Here is a 22,996-nt window from a genome sequence, read left to right on the forward strand (position 1 = left end):
TGTGCCGGTGTGCTCGGGTGTCGTGGGTGACTTTAATCCGGATCAGGGTGCAGAGTTCACGGTAAACCACACCAGAACCTCAGCTCAGCGGATGTAAAGACGCGCAGGCTCGCGTTACACACAAACTCTGTCTCAAAACCTGCTGAGCGCCCTACATAGGCAGCACACTGGGGAAGCGTAGGTGCGTGGAGTATTAAATGGTTAACAGCCTAAATTTTATAATCATATTAAATTTTCATGTAACATGATACACGCTGCTTATTCCCAAAATGCCTTCTAAATAGTCAGCTCGCTAGGTTTTGGGACACAAACAAGGATTTTCCCAAGGACTCTATTCGTGCAAATGTTTTGAAATTGAATACATTTTTATTATAAATTTACTCTTAGTTAAAAATATATTCAAACTGTGATTAAAATACATCAAATTTGAATGTAAATGTACTGATATCTGATCCATTAAGCATTAGGCCTCTGTAATGTTAGTTAATGGCTCCGGTCTCTCTCAATCTAGTTCCTCTGGAGTGAACACCAGCAGTGAAAGTCTTCCAAAGTCACACTCGCACTACTCTGAGTTAGGCGACACACACACTCCTTTCTCTGTGGAACTGACTCCAGACTCGGGCATTGTTGCCACTCCAGTAAGTCAATTCAAACTCAGTATAATTGCGAAGCATCATGTGTGCTTTGATTGACAGCTCACGTGTCTCTACGAACACTGAATGCTGTCATCGTGTTTGTTCCATGCAGCTGCCGTCCGGCCGGTTTAGGTTTGCCTCGTGGCACTGGCTAGAGGAACATGATGTCCGTGGAGACCAGCTCGCCTGCCCCAGGGTCAGAGAGGGTAAGAGGTCATTCGGGGTCACCCTTCTATTATATTTATATTTCTCAGTGTGAATAAGATACAGTCTCTGGCCACACATCAGTGATGTCATCAAACAGGTCCTGCTGAAGACGAGCTGTCTATTAACAGTGAAGATATGTTTCTCAGAGGAGGCAGGAGGAAGAGGAGGGAGGATGAAGGACAGAAATGGGAGGAAAGACTCCAGGAGAACTGGGAGAACTGTGCGGTGAGACAGCAATCATCTATCTATATCTATCTATCTATCTATCTATCTATCTATCTATCTATCTATCTATCTTTTTTAAAGAAATTTATTATTCAATTCAAGTTTAGTAGTATAACACTTTTTACGATGCAAATCATTGCAAAGCAACTTTACAGAAGCTTCTACAATATTTAGTAGTAGCTTATCAGTGGTTAAACCTGTATCCTGTTTTCTGGGTAACATTGAGAATATCACAATATACTGTTGCAACATCTCTGCAATGATTTCTGAAGGATCACGTGACACTGAAGGCTGGAGTAATGATGCTGAAAATACAGCTTTGCATCACAGGAATAAATGACATTTGAAAATATATAAAAATGGAAAAAAGTTCTTTTCAACCAGCTGGTTATCTTCGTAATGCGTTTATGGTTCTGTCTCTGTGCTGTATCCCAGGTGCTGAACTTGTCTTATCAGGACTTAGGAGATCCGTACCAGCTGGAGAACTTCATCCGCATCCTGAGGAGACTGATCCGGGTGGAGCGTCTGCAGCTGGTGGATAACGCACTGAGAGATCTCAGCTCTGTCAGACTGCCAAGGTAGCAAACTAACTTCTACAACTGGCAGATGTTTTCATTTTAGTGCACGAGTGTCGTTCTAAACGCTGCTGACACTGTAAGTGTGTTATAACCATATAACATATAACACAAATTCCCTCTTGATCCTTGAGGCTGTCCTGTCATATTGCATTGGTTGTTTTGTAACAGTGCGTGTATGGCTGTGTAAAAATACATGTAATGCTGTAATCTCATATGACGAGTTTATTTTACAGTACAAAGGAAACTGTTAATTATGTACAAGCATCAAACTCAGCTTTAAAAACAGCCTTAATCACATTATTTTATTGGAATATGGGTCTTACTGATAGAAGATTAATTTACCATTGCAGATTTTCAAATTATTTGTGATTCTGTGAAGTTTTGGGGGGAAATGTAAAATTGCAGGATGTTTGCTCTTTTTTTGTCCTACAGATATTCAGGACAATTTCTGGAATCAAGTGTCTTTTTCTGGGAAAACTAAAAATGGAAAATTACATTTCTTAGTAAATTAGGTGTTGCCATGCTAAACGAGACTTGTGGTTGCAGTTTCTATTTGGACACTAGATAATTAGACATTTATCCTGCTTGCTTTCCTGTTTTGTCATCTAGTGCAGTGACATTCATACAATTTTAAGCATCAATTTTGGGACCAGTGTATATGAAGTAGAACTCTGTGTAACATTACTAACAGCACTTGAGAATGATTGAGAATGTGCATTTGTTATAGATGTAAAATCCTGAATCTTCACCGGAACAACTTGACGTCCATTCGTAAGCTGCCAAAGGTTCCTGAGATCCAGCACTTGTGCCTGTCTGAGAACAGTATTTCCTCTCTGGGCGAACTGACCCTGCTGAGGAGCACGCCGCTCCGATCTCTGACCCTCAAACGCAACCCCTGCCAGTTTCTGGAGGACTACCGCTCACGGTGAGAGGAATAGAGAGCTAAATTATGTTACTTATAGTTATACCCTTGTAGAAAATGTGTCAGCATGCTTTTAAAAAGAGTACTTACTACAGAAATATATATATTTTTTTAAATAATAAACATAAGAGCGAACTGAATGTAGTTTTCAGACACTTATTTTCATTAATTTGCAATTAAATGATTATTATATGATATGTGCAAATAAATAATTGCAATAATTATAATACAATTTATATTAAATGCAATTAGCTGAACTTGAGAATGACCCAATTTAAGTTGGGTAATTTCTTAATTTCTTACATTGTCTTGGAAATATGCTAAGAAATGTACTGTCGAACTTACACGTACTGACAAGCATTTATAGTAAACTAAAATATACGTTGTTATTACTATTGAAACTTGTATGTCATGTATTTAATGTATATTTTAATTACACATTTGTAATTATGAAGCTGCAGTTTGGTACATTTATAATTACTATGTGTTTTAGTTAGTCAAAATAAGTGCTTTAAAGAACAATAAGAGTATGATTAAGACATGATTTAAATAAAACTTTTCATTTGACTTGCGTACTTAAAGGAATAGTTAATCTAAAAATGAAATGTTGTTCCAAAACTGTTTGAATTTCTTTCCTTGTGGAACAAAATAAGATATTGTGAAGAATGTTGGCAACCAAACAGCTGTTGGTAACTTTTGGCTTCCATAGTATTTTCCCCCTACTATGTAAGTCAATAGCTACCAGTTGTTGTTTGGTTACCAACATTCTTTAAAAAAATAATTATGTCTCACACAAGAAAGAAAATAATGACAGAATGTTTTCATTTTTGGGTGAAGTATCATTTTCAGTATGTAAAGAAACAATCATAAAAGTGTTCACTACATATACTTAAGTGGCCTTTTATTTAATGAATATTATACTATTGAAAAGTTTTTTTTTTTTTTTAAATATACTTTTAAGATTTGATGTGCCCTACAAGTGTACATTCAATTAAGTGCACTTTTTTTCACACAAAGGTATATAGAACACCAATGAGCTTTTAATAACTTGCTGTCAAAAAAGAAGATTGATTAAAACTAATCAGCTAATTACAGCTTTTAATTAATTTAAAAAGCCATACACAGTCTGTCTCCAAAAATCACATTATGTTCCAAGTTAATATGCCTGAAGATAATATCATAATTAAAAAAAAAGTTTTGACCAAAGATGTGATCGATCGTTCCAAGTGTTCATAGAGAGTCAAGAGAATAATTGTCTTAAGTCGAAGTCTAATCTTGAGACACGTTTCCTCTGCAGTGTTTTCTCCTGTTTGCCAAAACTCCAAGTTCTGGATGGCATCCCAAAGCTACAGGAGGATTCGATGCCTCTCTCTTCACCAGCAGCGTCCAGATCTTGTACCATTCTCTGAGGATGCAACAGGAGAACCTGAAGCCAAGATCTGAATCCAGTGTAATGTACCATCAGAATTAACTCGAAAGCTCTTAAAATGCACTTCTAGCTCTGTAAACTCTATTGAGCTGTTAAAACTACATTTATACCACTTAATAAAGCTATTTTTGTACTTTTACTTCACTTTTTCACATTTCAGTAACTCAAAATAAACCTGCATTTGACTTTGGACAGCAGCAGCCAAGATATAAATGAGAAAAGACAATTATCACATTGTATTTAGGTGTGTTCAAGGTCAAAGCATGTCTGTTGCAGGTAATTCAGGCTATTTGGTGCTCAATGACATGCCAACCCTGAGCTTTGTTAAGTGCAAACTTGTCCTGAGGACTGTTTTGAAAGACAAGTCCTTTCTTAGGTGGTATTGCTTGATGCCCGGCTGACATGGTGTGAAAGAAGGAGCACAGAGATTAAATCAGATACAGTCACGTGACACTGTTAGTGGCAGACAAAACTGATAATATCAAATTTACTTAAAATAGGACAAATGTGCAGATCAAGCTGCCGTCAAAAACCTGACATGACGGCAAACAGAATGGCCAACATAAACATTAAACCAATTTCAGTGTGGGATCACCCCAAATTGATTTATTTACTATGTTTATACACATTCAGTTGCCTTTGTCGTGTGAAATTCAGCTCATCCTTTCAGTAATTCATATGCGCTTCAGTGTTTTGTTATAATTTTGGTGTCAATTTCAGCACTGCTGAAACCCGAGCCGAGGAGACTGTGTGTGCAGGAAAGCGAATAGCAGAGGGATGACAGATCTGACAAAATTATACAGACTATTACAACTGTAAAGTGGCTTTGTTTGTCAGCAAATCAAGTCCATAACAATTCAGACACAGGTAGGCTACACAAAATACAACCAATTTAGTGCTTTTTATGAAGAATGAGAAGCAGAAAACAGTTTTGATGTACTATTCATCCGGAGCTCTCGTTCTTCTGACTGACTGAAGAACTGGGTCTATATGTTCCCTCTCGGTCACTTACTGCAGCTTCTCATCATCAGCCTTCCAGGAACTGCAGGATGACAGCAGTGTAACTTTACTTTGGGTTTATCTTTACATTTGTGTTAGACAAAGAGATTTTTCCCTCTGCTCAAGGTCACCAAACATCAAAACATGCCAGAATTTGGGCATGATTAAAAGAGCACGAGTATTAAATCCACCCATATTTATTCCGCTCACATTTCCTTTATCAAAAAAAAAACAGCACAAAAATATTACTCAGAATGGTTTTATTTGACTTTTACAAAACTTTGGAGGTGGGGTCTGTACACATATAGATATTCATTTTAAATATAAAGTATTAAAGCTGAACACTTGACAGGAGAGCTGGTTTAAGCAATATTACAGTACATTAACTAATAAATCTAAAATTCTTATGCGTCCTGGAAAAAAAAAAGATTATTTCATTTATATAAAACTAAGTATATACGAAAAAGACAAAATAAATAAAAATTTTCAGTATTGTAGTGATTTAGCATACATTCAGAACAAATCATTTTGAGTAAATTAATCCAGCAATTTTATTTACTCGTCACATATTCTAGATCTACATGTGAATATTATGTCTCATCAATTCTCATTTCCAATGTACCGTTAATTCTCTGCTGTCTGATGTTGTGTTAAAGACTTACAGTGACAATAAGATTTTTTAGGCCCCCGTTCATTAGCATGTAGAATACTAGTACTAGTTTATACTAGAATAGAAGTTGACAGGTCCAAAAAAAAAAAAAAAGATAAAAATGTGTTTCCATAATGGAGACATTGGACAAAGTATAATATAATCTCTGAGGCACTTAGTGAAAAGCAGATGAAAATCAGTATTAAACTGAACGATTTTGGTTCTCGTCTAGGCATCATATAATCCAATTAAGGTAAATAAGCACATATAGTAACTTTTAAAAACTTGAGCTTTCGACAGCTACAGTTATCGGCTTGAATTACTTGTAAACATTCCTGTTGACCCAAGCATCTTTCCAAACCCATCCTGCATTATTCATCGATACGATGGATGAATTAGCACCACGTGTTTGGGTAGGGCCAGGAGAAGATTCAATGCTGATTGGTGACTGCTGCCAGTCCATCAGAATAAGTCTTAACTACTAAAATAAGGCTGTTTAATTTCAAAAATGGAATATATCTTGAATTTGGAGCGCGACTGATCAAAAAAGGCACTTGGCAAAACTTTCAGTGCAAGACTTTCTGGTGGTTGGAATCTGATCTGTCGTCCAGTTAAAGAAATCATATCAAAACATACTAACTAGAAATGACAAGACAGTATAGACAGAGCATTTGGTCTGTAAATGGTTGGGCATTTAGGTGCATCTTGGTTTCAGTGTCTCAAAGACCAGAAGTGAAACCCGTTTCCTATTCCTCAGAACAACCCAACAGGCTGGGAAACCCAATCCAAACAGGTAGCAGCGATTGGCTGTCCTTGCTTTCAATCAGCTCACATTTCTGCCCTGCTATTGGGTGGTTTATCACCGTTGCCTCCTTCCTCCTCTTCTTCTTCTTCGTAGTTCTCCTCATTGGGATGTTGAGCGGCCTGATTATCCTGCTTCACCGCTACATCCTGGTCTCTGGCCTCTTCCTGTACAGACAAACAAACAGAAACAAAAATATTAAAACAAGGTTGCTTGCTACTAACCACTTAAAATTTCTGTTTCATAGAGAAAAAAAAGGCATTGGTTTAGTCCAACATGAGGAGTAAATGATGACACATTTTTAATATTGGGTGACCTTTCCATTTAAAAGTGCACAGATGTGGATAAAGATTCCCTGAATCTAAGAGAAGAGGTGAAAATGGAGGAGAGGTGTTTAAAGTGAAGCTGGACTCATGGCAGTAACCGGACACCGTTGAGAACGCTGCAATCGATCCGACTCACCCAACAGTCTACAGTTACTGCGGCAGATTGTACAGAAGAAGAAGTGAAAACCTACAGACGTAAGCACTACACAACTAACCATGACACATTACAGTAACCATAAACTCTTTGTCTTTGAAACAACGGTTTCTTGTCAAAAAAGTTAAGCGGTTATGTATTTAATCTATTTTATATATATGTGCTACTGTTTAAAACATTGGGGTTGGTAAGAATTTTGAATGTTTTTCGAAAGAAGTATTTTATGCTCATCAAGGCTGCATTTCTTTGCTCACAATACAGTAAAAACTGTAATATTGTGAAGTATTATTACAATAAAAAAACTTTTAGATTTCAATACATTTGTGTAAAATGTAATTTATTCCTGTGATGCAATGCGTAATTTTTCACTTCAGTGTAAATCATTCTAATATGCTGATTTGCAGCTCAAGAAACATTTCTGATTATTGCCAGTGTTGAAAGTCTCTTGATGCTTAATATTTGTGTGAAAATATGTTTTTATGTCAAATACATTTTGACACTGCGAATATATCTTTTAATCAATTTAAAGCATCCTTGCAGAAAAAAAAAATCTTACTGACCTGAATAAAGGAACAAAGAAGAAATATTAAAAACAAATATTAAAGATTTTTCTACTGAACTAAAACAGTATTGTATAAAGCGCTATATAAATAAAGGTGACCTGACTTGACTTGACTTTTATACCTGTTCTCCATTCTCCTCCTTATACTGGTCTCCCTCTTCCTCCCGCACTGCCTCACGCTTCTGATTATCTACCAGCTCATCCTGAGCCTGGAGAGAGAAAGCCATCACAGTAAAGGAACAAATAACAATTCTTAATTTGTTTTAGGACTGTGTGTGCATTAGCACTTGTTATCCGACCTCGTCATCTCCATCTTCCTGGTACTGCTCATCCAGAGCATCTTCCTGTTGGTCTGGGTTTCCAGCCATCTGCACAAAACACACAAAATCAATTTCTGAATTTCTCAGGTACACAATAAATAACCCACAGAAGTCAACAACAGGGAATTCTCACACTAAATCAATGTATACTCAGTTACTTTTTATGTATCTTCAGCCACAGACAAATCACATTACTGCTCCAAATGCATTTTATAAAGTACTCGGTCACTTACCACCGGCTGTTCTTCGGCGGGTGGCTGGTGCTGATTCTCTACGGCCAGGTGCATGTCAGGGTGGCCAACGGGTGCCACCTCTTCTTCCTTCTCTCCCTCATGGGGCTGCTGATGCTCCGCCTCCTCAAATTCATCCTCGCCCTGGTTGTTTGGGTCATGCGCCGGATCAACTTCTGCTTCTACAGGATGCTATAACAAAAGATATTTATCATCATTACACACACTGGGTTAAAACAAATATATATTTTTGAAATATATATACAGGTGCTGTTTATATAATTATAATATCATCCAAAAGTTGATTTCACTAATTCCATTAAAAAAGTGAAACTTGTATATTTTATTCATTCATTACACACAGACTGATATATTTCAAATGTTTACTTCTTTAAATTTTGATGATTATAACTGACAACTAAGGAAAATCCCAAATTCAGTATCTCAGAAAATTAGAATATTGTGAAAAGGTTCAATATTGAAGACACCTGGCGCCACACTCTAAACAGATAATTAATTTCAAAACACCTGCAAAGGCCATATTATATATATATATATATAAACAATTGATCAGTGTTTGTATAAAGGTCCTTGAAAAATGTGTTTATGCAGTTTATACATAGTAAACCTAGCCTTGTTTATACTGGTGCATGTACATGTTTTTATAATAACATAAAGGCAACACACCTCATCTTCATGATGAACATGCTCTGCTTCATCTGGCCTCGCCTCCTCATGGTGCACATTCACCTCTACAATTGACAGAGAAATGAAAAATATGTCTTAGGTTGCTGGGGTATATTTGTAGCAATGGCTAAAAACACATTGTGTGGGTCAGAATTATAGATTTTTCTTTTATGCTAAAAATCATTAGGACATTTAAGTAAAGATCCTGTTCGATTTCCTACCGTAAATATATCAAAACTAAAGTTTTGATCAGGAATGTTCATTGAGAAGTACTTCATTTGGACAACTTTGATTTTTTCCATACAATTGAAATCTTATTTATTCAGCCTTCGGATGATGTATAAATATCAATTTCAGAATTTTCACATATAATGCAAAGCCAATAAAACTGTACCAGAGTAAAAGAAAAAGTAGCACTGCTAGGATGTAAAAGCACATCAGCGGTCACCTTTCTCCTCAGCTATCTGTGGCTCTTCTTCTCCCTGGACTATATCAGCATCCATGTTTTCATACTGTGCCTTTTCCCTGATAAATACAGAAAATAAAAGGATTTATAAAATAAACCGTAAGAGTTTCCTAGTTTAGATCAGTAACAGTAATACACACAACCAATGAATGCAGAAAGAAGCTTGCTAGTAGTTTTTTGCAAAAAAATAAAAATAAAAATATTTATTTACTGATTTTCATTTATTATTACTCATTTGGATCAAAGACGAAAAGGAGTTTTCAAGCACCAAAACAGTAAAAATATTAAAAAAAAATAAAAATCCAGCTTAAATTTTTTTTCATACACTAGAATGTGTTCGGTTTAGTTTTGTTTCTGAACAAAAAAAAATTCTACCGTGATTTACTGAAGACTCCCACTAAATGACATTCAGTGTAGTTCATATAGAACAAGAATCTTTATTTGACATTAAAAGACTATTTAAGGACCACAGTGCAGCCAACAAAAACTAATTAACTGTAATTTTACATATTTTCCAATCTTTGCTACTATCCTTCAAACCACTAGGTTTTACCCATTAGTCAGCAAGAAGTTTCAAACTATTTTAAATATGATATTTATTATTTAATTTTATTATATAAGTACAGGTTGGAATAAATATGTTAATTTTTACATAAATATGTTTGTTGCACTGAAAAGACAATGGAACATTATTTCACCCGTATTATTTGATATTCACAAAAATGGTTTGAAATGTTAGGAGACCAACATGGGACGTCTCATCTTCATGTATATTATTTCTACAATAAATTGTTGTCGCAACCATTTCAGTGATTTGATACCCAGATTGCCCACAACTCTCAAAAATATTCTTTAAATATTCCTAATAGAATTCACTTTTTGAAATCAATTCCTAACTGCTTTACTCAAGGAAGGGTCTCTGACCGAAGCATTTCTTGCTGGAGTTGTTGCTCTTTGAGATCGGCTTCTCTGTTGTGCTGTTCCTCTGTCTCTCTCTGCAGACGCAGCTTCTCCTCTTTCTCCTTCTGATGCTGCAGCTGCTGTTTCTTCAGGGCCTCCTGATGCAGGTTCAGCTGTCTGCGCTCCTCCTCCAGATGTGCAGCTAGACGCTGCTGCTCCTGCTGCTGTTCATACGCTGACTTCTCGTGCTGCACATGAGCCTCAGCTGGCGCCACCTGGGGGAAAAACTGAAGAGCTTACAACAGAATGCAGATCGAGTTGGAGGACAACGCATGAATGGAAGACTGTTAAAGATGACAACTCAGTATTCATAAAAAGCATAAAAACATATAGCGCATACAAATATTGTATTAAATAATGATAATTGAACTGCTTTCTAGTGGTACTTCTCATCACAGAATAATGCATCATTTCTATAATTTTTTGCCTTTCAAATTTAGTTGAAAATAAGGCATCTTACAAAACAGCATTATTTGGCTGCCAACCTTCTGGAACAAATATATTTCTTAAAGCAAATCATCATATAAGAATGATTTCTGAAGGATCCTGTGACACTACAGACTGGAGTAATTCAGATTTGCATCACTGGGATAAATTACAGTTTAAAATCTATTAAAACAGACAACAGATTTTTTTTTATTATAGTAATATCAAATTTAGTAAGCGTATTGATCAAATAAATGCTGTTCTGGTGAGCTTGTCTTTCAAAAATCTTACTACAAAATCTTTGAGACCCCAAACTTTTGAAAAGGTTATGTAGGCACACTAGTTTATTAGTAACCTGTCTAACATACATTTCACAAAAAGAGACAAAACTCAAAAAAATCTATCTTGACTGAGGACTGTCTGCCAAAAGTTAACATTGCAGTATATTAAAATCTACTTCTATTCTCTTGCTAAAAAAAAAATAAATAAATAATAATAATATATATATAGAATATAGCATATATATATATATATATATATATAGCCTCCCCCCCCATTATAAAATAATAATATTATTATAATAAAAATAAAACAACTTTACAATAAAAAAGCATTTTTTTGCCTTTGCAGTTAATTGAAAAAAGGTAAAAAAAAAAATAAATAAAAAATTATAATAATAAAAATAAGTTAGATAAATGTTTTAATTTAAATTAAATATAAATACTTTTTTTTTTTTATATATATAAAAAATAAATCACAGAACAACTTTAGCCCAAGGGGCCCTATTTTTGACCACTAATGTTTGTGTTTGGAAGAGTTCTGACCTCATGACCGTGATGTTGCTCCCTCTCCAGCGCGTTCTCATCTGGTTGGTTGGCCTTTGGCTCCTCCTCCTCTGCTTCATTATGTGCCACATCAAACTCCTCCTCCAGTTTCTGTGGTTGCCCGGCCTGCTCCATCTCCTCCTCTGCCAGCTCTCTCCTCCTCTCCTCAGCTCCTCCCATTTCTCCATCCTCCTCCCTGTGCTGCGACTGAGGCTTCTGAACCTCATCATGCTTCTCCACCTGACGAGATCCACATGAGACAAACCTCAGTGACAGGAGTGGTTTGAAAAGAAACAAAAAAAAAAAGAATACATTTTGAATGTATGATGGGTAAACAGCTTCAACACCTCTGGCTGAGCCTCTTGGGGTTGATGGGGCTCCTTTGCGTTCCTGTTCTGGACCGGCTGGACCATCTGAGCAGATTCATGTCTCAAACTGGGCATTTTATTGAGCGTTTCCTTCAGCTGTTTATATTCATCCAAATGAACCTGGAACACATGGAGACCAACCACATTAGTACAATATAACACATTAGAATGACAGCGTCATATACACTGCTGAAATGTTTGGAGGTGAGCGGAAACAGGACACAAAGCAAGCTGAAATCAAGAACCTGACAAAAGGCAGAAGAGAAAGAGATTTTAAAGACCATTATTAGTGAAAGACACCAAGAACAGAATGAAAGCCAAAGCAATCTACCCTGTGTGCAGAATTATTAGGCAAATGAGTATTTTGACCACATCATCCTCTTTATGCATGTTGTCTTACTCCAAGCTGTATAGGCTCGAAAGCCTACTACCAATTAAGCATATTAGGTGATGTGCATCTCAGTAATGAGAAGGGGTGTGGTTTAATGACATCAACACCCTATATCAGGTGTGCATAATTATTAGGCAACTTCCTTTCCTTTGGCAAAATGGGTCAAAAGAAGGACTTGACAGGCTTCGAAAAGTCAAAAATAGTGAGATATCTTGCAGAGGGATGCAGCACTCTTAAAATTGCCAAGCTTCTGAAGCGTGATCATCGAACAATCAAGCGTTTCATTCAAAATAGCCAACAGGGTCGCAAGAAGCGTGTGGAAAAACCAAGGCGCAAAATAACTGCCCGTGAACTGAGAAAAGTCAAGCGTACAGCTGCCAAGATGCCACTTGCCACCAGTTTTGCCATATTTCAGAGCTGCAACATCACTGGAGTGCCCAAAAGCACAAGGTGTGCAATACTCAGAGACATGGCCAAGGTAAGAAAGGCTGAAAAACGACCACCACTGAACAAGACACGCATGCTGAAACGTCAAGACTGGGCAAAGAAAAATCTCAAGGCTGATTTTTCTAAGGTTTTATGGACTGATGAAATGAGAGTGAGTCTTGATGGGCCCGTGGCTGGATCGGTAAAGGGCAGAGAGCTCCAGTCCGACTCAGACGCCAGCAAGGTGGAGGTGGAGTACTGGTTTGGGCTGCTATCATCAAAGATGAGCTTGTGGGGCCTTTTCGGGTTGAGGATGGAGTGAAGCTCAACTCCCAGTCCTACTGCCAGTTTCTGGAAGACACCTTCTTCAAGCAGTGGTACAGGAAGAAGTCTGCATCCTTCAAGAAAAACGTGATTTTCATGCAGGACAATGCTCCATCACACGCGTCCAAGTACTCCACAGCGTGGCTGGCAAGAAAGGGTCTAAAAGAAGAAAAACTAATGACTTGGCCTCCTTGTTCACCTGATCTGAACCACATAGAGAACCTGTGGTCCATCATGAAATGTGAGATTTACAAGGAGGGAAAACAGTACACCGCTCTGAACAGTGTCTGGGAGGCTGTGGTTGCTGCTGCACGCAATGTTGATGGTGAACAGATCAAAACACTGACAGAATCCATGGATGGCAGGCTTTTGAGTGTCCTTGCAAAGAAAGGTGGCTATATAAAAAAAAAAATTATTTAATGCTTTTGAACACCATATATATTTGTAAATAAACATTTCTATAAATATTAAATAAATACATGAATAAAAAAAAAACTTGGTTTTGTAGTATTTATTCAATTAAATTTTGCTTTAACTTTAAATTATATGCTTTTTAACTCACTGTTCTATAAACATTAAATGATTAAATGGGTATTAAATATAAAATTAAAACAAGTAGTTTTTTAGCATTTGTTTTAAATTAAAGTTTGTTGTAAGTTCTAAAAATATACTTTTGAGCACAATTGATTTAAAACATGTTAAATGTTAATATTAAATTATTAGATATGTAAATAAATTTCAGGCACTAAATGAATTTAAAGAAGTAGTAGTTATTTATATACAGGGAGTGCAGAATTATTAGGCAAGTTGTATTTTTGAGGAATAATTTTATTATTGAACAACAACCATGTTCTCAATGATTCCAAAAACTCATTAATATCAAAGCTGAATATTTTTGGAAGTAGTTTTTAGTTGTAGCTATTTTAGGAGGATATCTGTGTGTGCAGGTGACTATTACTGTGCATAATTATTAGGCAACTTAACAAAAAACAAATATATACCCATTTCAATTATTTATTTTCAGCAGTGAAACCAATATAACATCTCAACATTCACAAATATACATTTCTGACATTCAAAAACAAAACAAAAACAAATCAGTGACCAATATAGCCACCTTTCTTTGCAAGGACACTCAAAAGCCTGCCATCCATGGATTCTGTCAGTGTTTTGATCTGTTCACCATCAACATTGCGTGCAGCAGCAACCACAGCCTCCCAGACACTGTTCAGAGAGGTGTACTGTTTTCCCTCCTTGTAAATCTCACATTTCATGATGGACCACAGGTTCTCTATGTGGTTCAGATCAGGTGAACAAGGAGGCCAAGTCATTAATTTTTCTTCTTTTAGACCCTTTCTTGCCAGCCACGCTGTGGAGTACTTGGACACGTGTGATGGAGCATTGTCCTGCATGAAAATCATGTTTTTCTTGAAGGATGCAGACTTCTTCCTGTACCACTGCTTGAAGAAGGTGTCTTCCAGAAACTGGCAGTAGGACTGGGAGTTGAGCTTCACTCCATCCTCAACCCGAAAAGGCCCCACAAGCTCATCTTTGATGATAGCAGCCCAAACCAGTACTCCACCTCCACCTTGCTGGCGTCTGAGTCGGACTGGAGCTCTCTGCCCTTTACCGATCCAGCCACGGGCCCATCAAGACTCACTCTCATTTCATCAGTCCATAAAACCTTAGAAAAATCAGTCTTGAGATTTTTCTTTGCCCAGTCTTGACGTTTCAGCATGCGTGTCTTGTTCAGTGGTGGTCGTTTTTCAGCCTTTCTTACCTTGGCCATGTCTCTGAGTATTGCACACCTTGTGCTTTTGGGCACTCCAGTGATGTTGCAGCTCTGAAATATGGCAAAACTGGTGGCAAGTGGCATCTTGGCAGCTGTACGCTTGACTTTTCTCAGTTCACGGGCAGTTATTTTGCGCCTTGGTTTTTCCACACGCTTCTTGCGACCCTGTTGGCTATTTTGAATGAAACGCTTGATTGTTCGATGATCACGCTTCAGAAGCTTGGCTATTTTAATAGTGCTGCATCCCTCTGCAAGATATCTCACTATTTTTGACTTTTCGAAGCCTGTCAAGTCCTTCTTTTGACCCATTTTGCCAAAGGAAAGGAAGTTGCCTAATAATTATGCACACCTGATATAGGGTGTTGATGTCATTAAACCACACCCCTTCTCATTACTGAGATGCACATCACCTAATATGCTTAATTGGTAGTAGGCTTTCGAGCCTATACAGCTTGGAGTAAGACAACATGCATAAAGAGAATGATGTGGTCAAAATACTCATTTGCCTAATAATTCTGCACACAGTGTATTGCGTGTATGTGTGTGTGTGTGTGTATGTGTGTGTGTGTATTTTTTCTTTACATAAACTTTTTTTTTTGGTTTTTTGCTCATTTCAAAATTGCACCAATTCAAATTGCTAAATTTGAATAGATGCAAAAACCAGTTAGAGAGAAGAGCTACACAGGAAGTAAGTAACAACTAAAACTTTGGATCTGATATTCAAACAGTGCTAGTGTCTGGTCAAAACATTATTCTTTTAAACCATACTAATGTTTTATCATCCTCAGTTCATACCCAAATAGCCTCAATCCTAACCTAACCTATTTCCCCCCACTTCTCCTTCACTTGGGTACCTGTTTTTTTCTTTTCTGGTTGAAAGGCAGCTGCTGGAAGCATATGGAAGGAAAGTAACACTCAGAATGTGTGAGTTTGAAAAGAGAAAAAGTGCAAACACAAACACGCTAAACCCACTTCCTCCCAGCATCCTTTCCCATCATCCTGAGAAAGCAGATAGTGACAGTCCTAATTAACAAGCATCTGTTCATCTGTTTCACAGAGCCGCAGAGACACAGCGAGTAAACAGGAAGTACAGCATGTATTGCTTATCAGAGTCATGCACATTTTTGCATATTAAACCAGGGTAAGAAGTTCTGTAGAGCAAGTGAAGGAAAGAGAGAGTGTGCAAGAGATCATTACGGCCTTGTGGAAAGGAACTGGACTTGAAATGCAGGCGTAGGCCTGTTTAACACAGCTCAAGCAAGTGCACTGCAGTCTAACATTTTTGATATTGATAATTGATATGCAATACTATGCAAAAAATAAAAATTCTGGCTTAACATATTAGCTCTGCATCAAAACCTAATGAGTTGCCTTGCTGCCTATCCTAAATGCCAAGGAAACACATAGACAACAGGCATAAAAATAAAATTTCTCAAGCAAACTGCAAAAGAAATGCAACTTAATTGTTGCATCTTACAGTAAATGCCAAAAGAGTTAGGTTTATGTTGTTAAGCATGAAAATGCACAGCACCCACAAATACTGTGTAAAGGAATTAATTAATAAATTAAAATACATGCATACAAAGTAATTTCATTTAATTAAAAAGAATATTTCACATTTCTTGCACTTTGTCCACTATCTTGAATTTACATGTTCAATGTCATATTTATTTAGTTATTGGTGTTTTTGGATACTAGGGACGGTACAAACTCATGACTCCAGCCAAAAAATTAATAAATAAATTAATAAATAAAACTAAAATAACTAAACTAAATCTGAAAAAAATAAAATAATAAAATATAAATATAAATATATAAATATAAATAAAATATATATATATATATATATCTACTAGAATGACACAAAATAACAAAATTTATAAAACATTAAATTGAAATTGATATAAAAAATGTATATTAATAAAAACATATTTCTTAAAACTATAATAGCATCTTAATGATACTAAAATAACATGATAAATGATTTTGTTAAAGTTATACAATTATTTTGTGTATGTTTGTACAAACAAAATACAATAATTTCACACTTTCTGAGCTTCAGTAATAATTACATTTCACCAAACAAAGCATTCAAACAACTGTATTTTTATCTATTTTTATGTAGACTTAGTATACATATATAACCATGGGCATCTATAAGAGTAATTATTAAAGTGTAAAATATTGCAATGGATCATGCTGATAAGTAGGTTTACAGCTCATGTTCACCATATTTTCTATTTTCGCTTCTGCTAAGCGTAGCAAATATTTATCTTGTGCAGCAAAAATAAGGTCAGTCCTGAAATGCTACTTTCATCTACAAATCTGATAAACAGCGTTGCTTTGCTTACACACACAGACACAGTGTGACTACTGGAACCTGCTGATATGGGTGCAGAAATAAATACATGCCATTTGCACGCTGCTTACATGAGCTATGTGAAACTAGACTTGTATTTCCCACAGGATATGCTCTGCTCAATGATTCATCAGTCAGTAGGATGCATACACAGCAAACACACACTCCTGCACTCGCTTAAGCACATACACACACACACACACACACACACACACACACCCTGACCTGTGCTGCAGCCAGCGCACTCTTGTGGTCCTCCAGGGTCAACACAAGTTGGTCGTGGGTAGATTTTAAGTTCTTGTGCTGTTGCTACAAAAAAAACATCACAGGCAACACAGATAGAAGCTTTCAGTACAACCAAACTGAATGCAAGTATGGATAGTGCAACTGAAGTGCAACAAGATGGATCAAGAAACCAAGGATCATGGCTAAATAGAAATTCTTATAGGGTGAATTTCATGCAAAATTGTCAAAACATTTGCGGGTAATTTCACTCAAAAATCTAAAGAAAAATATATGCATATATATTTATCATTAAAAAAAATAAAAAATAAAAAAAAAAGTAGGATTTTTTGCAATGAGGAATTATTTCACATTCATAACAATGGAGCACAATTGCTCCCTAATTTGTAATGTATTGGAATTGTAAGCACAGTAACAATTACATCATTATAACATCTGTTGTACTGATTTAATTAAAAATATTTTAAACAAATAAATATAATATTTATTTATATTAAATTTTACTTATTAAATAAACACTAATTAAATATACATTAATAAAGAAATAAAACTATGTACTTTTATATTGACATGCTTTGAAAGTGCATTTTATTGACGTTAAACATTTTTTTAAAAATCAAATCGCTTTTAAAAAGAACTCAGTTTCTTCATGCAAAATATATTTTCAAATCGTCATATTTATCTTTATTTTATTTTATTTTAGGTGAATTTTACAGCTACTATATCAGACATATCGTGACTTCACAAGATTATATTATTCATCTTTGGCAAAAGGCACCAATGGCTTAATTAGACTTACAACCATAACACATATTTTGTACTATTGTTTTAAAAAGAAGTTGCTTTTACTTTCAAGCTGAAGCATTGTGCTAATATAAAACAAAACCCATAGTGCTTTTCGGCATTACCCTGGTGTCCTGGAGCTGCACATAGACTTCCTGATGAGCTTTTCTCAGCTGCTTGTTCTCCTCACGTAGGTTTAATATATTCTCTGGAGAAGAAAAGAGAAAATAGAGTCAGCTGAAATGACCACAGCTGGTAACTCCTCCATACAGACTACAGTAGGTGGCATAAACGACTGTGGGATGCACAGGGCAAAATAAATGTTCACATTTCTTGCCTGTGCAAAACACACCACCTTGACTCTTTTAGTTGACGGATGCAAGGGTGTTAATGTGTGACTGCTATGAAAAAGATGGTGGGAACGTAATACCTTTGAGCTTGGAAATCTCTGACTCTTTAGTCTGATGAACCTCGTCGAGCCTCTGTTTGTGTTCATCTAATGCCTTGTTGTGTTCATCTTCTTGCAGCTGATGTTGCTCTTGTAGCTCATAAAACTGCTTTTTTAGTTCGTCGTGCTGGTTCTGATGGTAAGCAAACACACACACACACACACACACACACAACAGTGAATTATTTGTGTTTGCTGTGGGAAGAAAAGACATGCATATTTTACAGTACATCACAAAGCATTATTTTTGAAAGCAAGCATGTAGATGTGTTTTTCCCACTGACCTTCAAAATCTGATGCTGGGAATGCAGAGAATTAAACCTGACGCCGGAGTCTTGCTGTAAGCAGACAAACACAAACAGACCTGGTTATTTTGTATGCACAGCATCATTGTGCATCTAAACACCATGCCAGAGAGCCACAGGCCGTGATATCTGAGAACATATGAGTCATTCTCATACAAACAACCAGATGAGCATTTGACTTCAGGGCAAAGCTTCTCCTGCATTTCACAACTCAAGTTTTTACTCCATCCTTTATGCTGTAGATCTCTGAACGACAAACCTTTTCTTTGCTGAGAGACTGCTGAGCCTCTATTTTATACACAAGATAATCTGTGAGGAAAAAGCAAAAGCAAGTATTACAGCAGAGTCCAATGCAATACTGTTTATGCCATCGCATGTTATTTTATTTCTACTGCAGTCATGCATTTTCAGTTTGCCATAAAAGTTTCCAAATGCTCTTAGGATCCTATTAACGTAACAGTTGGCATAACATAGCAGCTTTGGGCTGCCCCAGTTTATCCATCATGCAAGCTACAGGATTTCATTACACTTCATGGTTTCCCTTTTCATCTGTTAGTCACTGATGTTGGCATACATCACAAACAAACTTGCCGTCTTTGGATTTTTTATGCTCCAGACGCTCCTTCTGAAGAGATTTCTCCAACCTGGAGCGATGCTCGTACACAACTGAGAGAAAAAAAGTGAGAGAAAAATAGATTTGGTTCTGGTATACTGACATCCAGCCCGACTTCAGAGTAAAAGTGCATCCTTAAAGATTCAAAGAGGCAACTTTTTAGCAACACTGTTCTGGGTTTTAATGCGTTTTAAGGCTTGGTAAGAAGTTAAATATCTAAATCCATCCCCTCTAAATCAGTGCAGATACAGCCATCGAAGCACTGGTTATGTAACACTCATTCACCTCAAAATCAGCACTTTATTGTAACTGAAAGTCCTGAGTGCAATAAATGTTTTGGATAAAAATTAGAATCATATGAGAGGATCGTGATCTCAAATCCCATGGAGAAAGACAAATCGTGAGTAAGAATCATGCAGCCCTAAACCCCACATCAACCAGAAGCTTTGAGCTGAGCTATTTCTGAAGATTTTTCCCACTGTGTGATCCACTGACCCGTTGAGTGCCACATCCGACCCTCTTAATTTCTCACTAATGGCTTCAGAATGAAAGGTTGCCCCTGCTGCTCTCGTTTTAAATGTAACATGAGATGTGAATGTGCACAGCAGCCCTCCTTCAAAATCTGAGATGCCACAGGAAATAAAGCCTGACTAAACTTTCCCTCTCATTATTTATATTAGTCCAGCATTGTAGGTTGTTTCTTGATCTTGAACTACTCTATTACAGTGAAGACGTGGTCTGCATCCTCTGACCCTTGTGTCTGGTCTTGTATCCTCCCATTACAATCATCATTACATTACTGGCACATAAAGTAATGATTATACTGATTAAAGAGGCTGTGCAGTGATTATGACTCAAAGCCAGTAATCACAGATGACTGTCAAACACAGTCTCAATATAAGACCTCCTAGTGGTACAATAAAAGCATTCATGCTCAGGACATAAGAAACCTGTTTGACTAAAGATTTAATGTCCCAAAGCCCATAATAAACATCTGTAACAAACTTTTTTTGTAATTTATATTGTTCATATGTTGCTGTCAAGACAAATATGAACTATATAAATATGGGACAATTTATTAAAAATGACAATTATAATTAATTCTAAAATAATTCTAAAATTAAATACTTAAAACCTAAATCTCTTCCCACAGGAAGTTCAATAAAAACAAATTATTTTATAAAAACATTTTTATTAATAAAATTTGTTGATAAAGACAAAAATCAGAACCATGTAAATAAAACAATTTAATGTTAATTTATAACATTTATTTTAAATGGCTGTTTTATTTTTATTTTTTAAATTGTTTTATTAACAATTTAATTTTTTATTATATTTCTTGTAAAAATCTTATTGTTGAGCTCTGAGCATTTAAATGCATTTATTTTTGTTAAGGTCCACATGGGAAAGCAACAAAACTGTAGTTTAATCATCAACAGTTTTAACATAGATCTACTTTTGATCTAAAGGCAAAGGCCATTTCTTCTTGCCCTTTCAGCAGCAATCATATCGAGCTTGGAGTGAGGGCAAACAACGAAGCCCATCTCTGTGTGACAATAGAATGAAAGACTGTGAAATTAGGCACAGGTTGAAACAAGCTGGTTGCCAACATAATGTTTTGCATAAAAATGAGCACCTGCAGGGAATCAATGCTGTAGCTACACAGAGACAAGCAAACATTTCTGGGATTTAAATACATGATTTCAGACCACTTGATCAGTTTCAAATACATCTTACTGTGTGAATTGCGGCAAAGATGGATTTGCATCAAAACACAGTTTGATTTGCATGAAAAGGATTGCAAACTTAATCAATGAATTTCTTTGAAAATCTATTAGTCAAGCGTGTAGAAGATCAAATGTGTGTATTGCTATATTGAATCGTTTAAATTGTTTGAACACAATCATTTGATTATCTTTAACCAATATTCATATTCAACTGCCCAACAATTTATTTATTTATTTATTTTGGAAAGAAATTGATAATTTTATTCCGTAAGGATGTTACATTTATTTTTAAAAAGTAATAAAACTATTGCTAGAAAAATCTCTATTTTTAATAAAGGCTGTTCTTTTTAACTTTATTCAACAAAGAATCCATGAAAAAAGTATCACAGGTTCTAAAAGAAATATTAAGCAGCAAAACTGTTTCTAACACTGTTATTAAATCAGAATATTAGAATGATTTCAGAAGGATCATGTGACACTGAAGAATGGTGTAATGATGATGAAAATACAGCTTTGCATCACAGGAATAAATGGTATTTTAAAGCATAGTAAAATAGAAAACCATTATTTTTAAAGGAAATAATATATTTCGCAATTTTACATAGGTTTGGTCAAATAAATGCAACCATGATGGACAAGACGCTTCTATATGTATATAAAAACAATCTTACTGATCCCAAACTTTTAAACAACAGTGGAAGTTTTGTTTAAGAGCCTAGATCTTTCTTAACCAGTAGGCAACATTCTATTTTCATGAATGGGTCTTAAAACTTGCAGAAAAGTTAGAAATTCAGTTAATGTGTATTCAAAACATGTCATCTATCATGTTAGATTCCTTTATGTCACTGAAACCTAAAACTTTTGATGACCTCTCTGAAGCTTTAACCACAGCGCCACAATCAAAGGCCCAACAGGACGGTCACTAACATTTAAAACAAATAAATAAATAAGATAAAAAGTTTCTTAGCTCGCTTTTTCAATGTTTCACAGAATGTTGCTTGCGTCGTGACGTCATCGCGCGACATGTGTTTTTACCTTGTAGCTGAGCGGAAAGAGACTCCTGGTGCTGCTGGTATTTCACGGCCATCTCTTCTGTCCTCTTCAGCTGTTTGTGCATCTCGTAGGAAAACATCCCACCGTAGATCATCCCAAACACCACTGTGAGCAGTAACAGAGACTGGGAAATCTTCTTCTGCTTCCTGGAGCACGCGCCGTTGCCCATGTTCCCTCCTCTCCCGGATTCCACAGAAACTTTCCCGGGAATTATTTTCTCTTCACTCTTCAGTGTAGAAAAAGCTGAGTTCTCTGCCAGATTCCTCGTGAAACATTATAATTGCATCACAGTTGCTCTTGCGACTTTTTTATGTTTGAAATGTTTACAAAAGTCTCACGTTTCGCTAAGTTTTCCAAAAACAGATTGAGCAACAGATAAAAAAATAATAATAATGAACCCGGTTGTAGTCGGTCCTCGTGCTTAGTCAAAGCTCTGTTAAGTTTCCTACATAATGAAAAACGGTCTTTTTACTAATTAAAAGAAGTTTAGAGAGGCCTAATCGCACCTTTAGTTACGTGTCACGTAGAGCTGCGACAGCGAATCATCCAGAAGGAACTCCCGCCCCTCACAAACATTAAATTGCTACGATTGGTTAAAGTTCGTGTCAATCAAAATAGATTTGCTCTGATGGGAGGGGCGTGCGTGTGAGAACGTCTCCAAAAATGTCCAGAAGGCAAGGAAATGTTTTCAAGTGCAAAAAAAAAAAATATATATATATATATATATATATATATATATATATATATATATATATATATATAT

The 22,996-nt window shown here is 36.1% G+C and overlaps 2 protein-coding genes across 2 annotated transcripts; one reads left to right on the forward strand and one right to left on the reverse strand.

Annotated features, from left to right (window-relative positions):
• Positions 1–952: 952 nt before the first annotated feature.
• LOC113079572 (protein tilB homolog) lies at positions 953–4,113 on the forward strand. The gene is made up of 4 exons (XM_026251810.1): positions 953–1,067; positions 1,503–1,645; positions 2,373–2,570; positions 3,865–4,113. Exons 1-4 carry the CDS (start codon positions 978–980, stop codon positions 3,974–3,976), a joined length of 543 nt encoding a protein of 180 aa, XP_026107595.1. The 5' UTR covers positions 953–977; the 3' UTR covers positions 3,977–4,113.
• Positions 4,114–5,238: 1,125 nt separating this feature from the next.
• On the reverse strand, positions 5,239–22,807 carry LOC113079570 (Golgi integral membrane protein 4-like). The gene is made up of 16 exons (XM_026251808.1): positions 22,216–22,807; positions 19,432–19,506; positions 19,100–19,149; positions 18,820–18,873; positions 18,518–18,668; positions 18,213–18,295; positions 17,287–17,370; positions 11,749–11,889; positions 11,402–11,641; positions 10,116–10,366; positions 9,174–9,250; positions 8,726–8,790; positions 8,042–8,230; positions 7,788–7,856; positions 7,611–7,697; positions 5,239–6,613 (listed from the first exon to the last, which is right to left on the reverse strand). The coding sequence occupies exons 1-16, from the start codon at positions 22,400–22,402 to the stop codon at positions 6,473–6,475; spliced, it is 1,944 nt and encodes a 647-aa protein (XP_026107593.1). The 5' UTR covers positions 22,403–22,807; the 3' UTR covers positions 5,239–6,472.
• Between the last annotated feature and the right edge of the window lie 189 nt (positions 22,808–22,996).

Source organism: Carassius auratus, unplaced genomic scaffold (genome assembly GCF_003368295.1).
Source record: "Carassius auratus strain Wakin unplaced genomic scaffold, ASM336829v1 scaf_tig00028583, whole genome shotgun sequence".
In the NCBI taxonomy this organism is placed as follows: domain Eukaryota; kingdom Metazoa; phylum Chordata; class Actinopteri; order Cypriniformes; family Cyprinidae; genus Carassius; species Carassius auratus.

Bases quoted from the DNA above. Each gene is read 5' to 3' on its own strand.
- LOC113079572 (XM_026251810.1), top strand. From the start codon at position 978: ATGTTTCTCAGAGGAGGCAGGAGGAAGAGGAGGGAGGATGAAGGACAG. The intron at 1,646-2,372 runs GTAGCAAACTAA...CATTTGTTATAG, and splicing joins AGCTCTGTCAGACTGCCAAG to ATGTAAAATCCTGAATCTTC. The intron at 2,571-3,864 runs GTGAGAGGAATA...TTTCCTCTGCAG, and splicing joins CTGGAGGACTACCGCTCACG to TGTTTTCTCCTGTTTGCCAA.
- LOC113079570 (XM_026251808.1), bottom strand. From the start codon at position 22,402: ATGGGCAACGGCGCGTGCTCCAGGAAGCAGAAGAAGATTTCCCAGTCT. The intron at 18,874-19,099 runs GTTTGTCGTTCA...GTCTGCTTACAG, and splicing joins AGTCTCTCAGCAAAGAAAAG to CAAGACTCCGGCGTCAGGTT. The intron at 10,367-11,401 runs GTCAGAACTCTT...TTTTTCCCCCAG, and splicing joins AGCAACATCACGGTCATGAG to GTGGCGCCAGCTGAGGCTCA.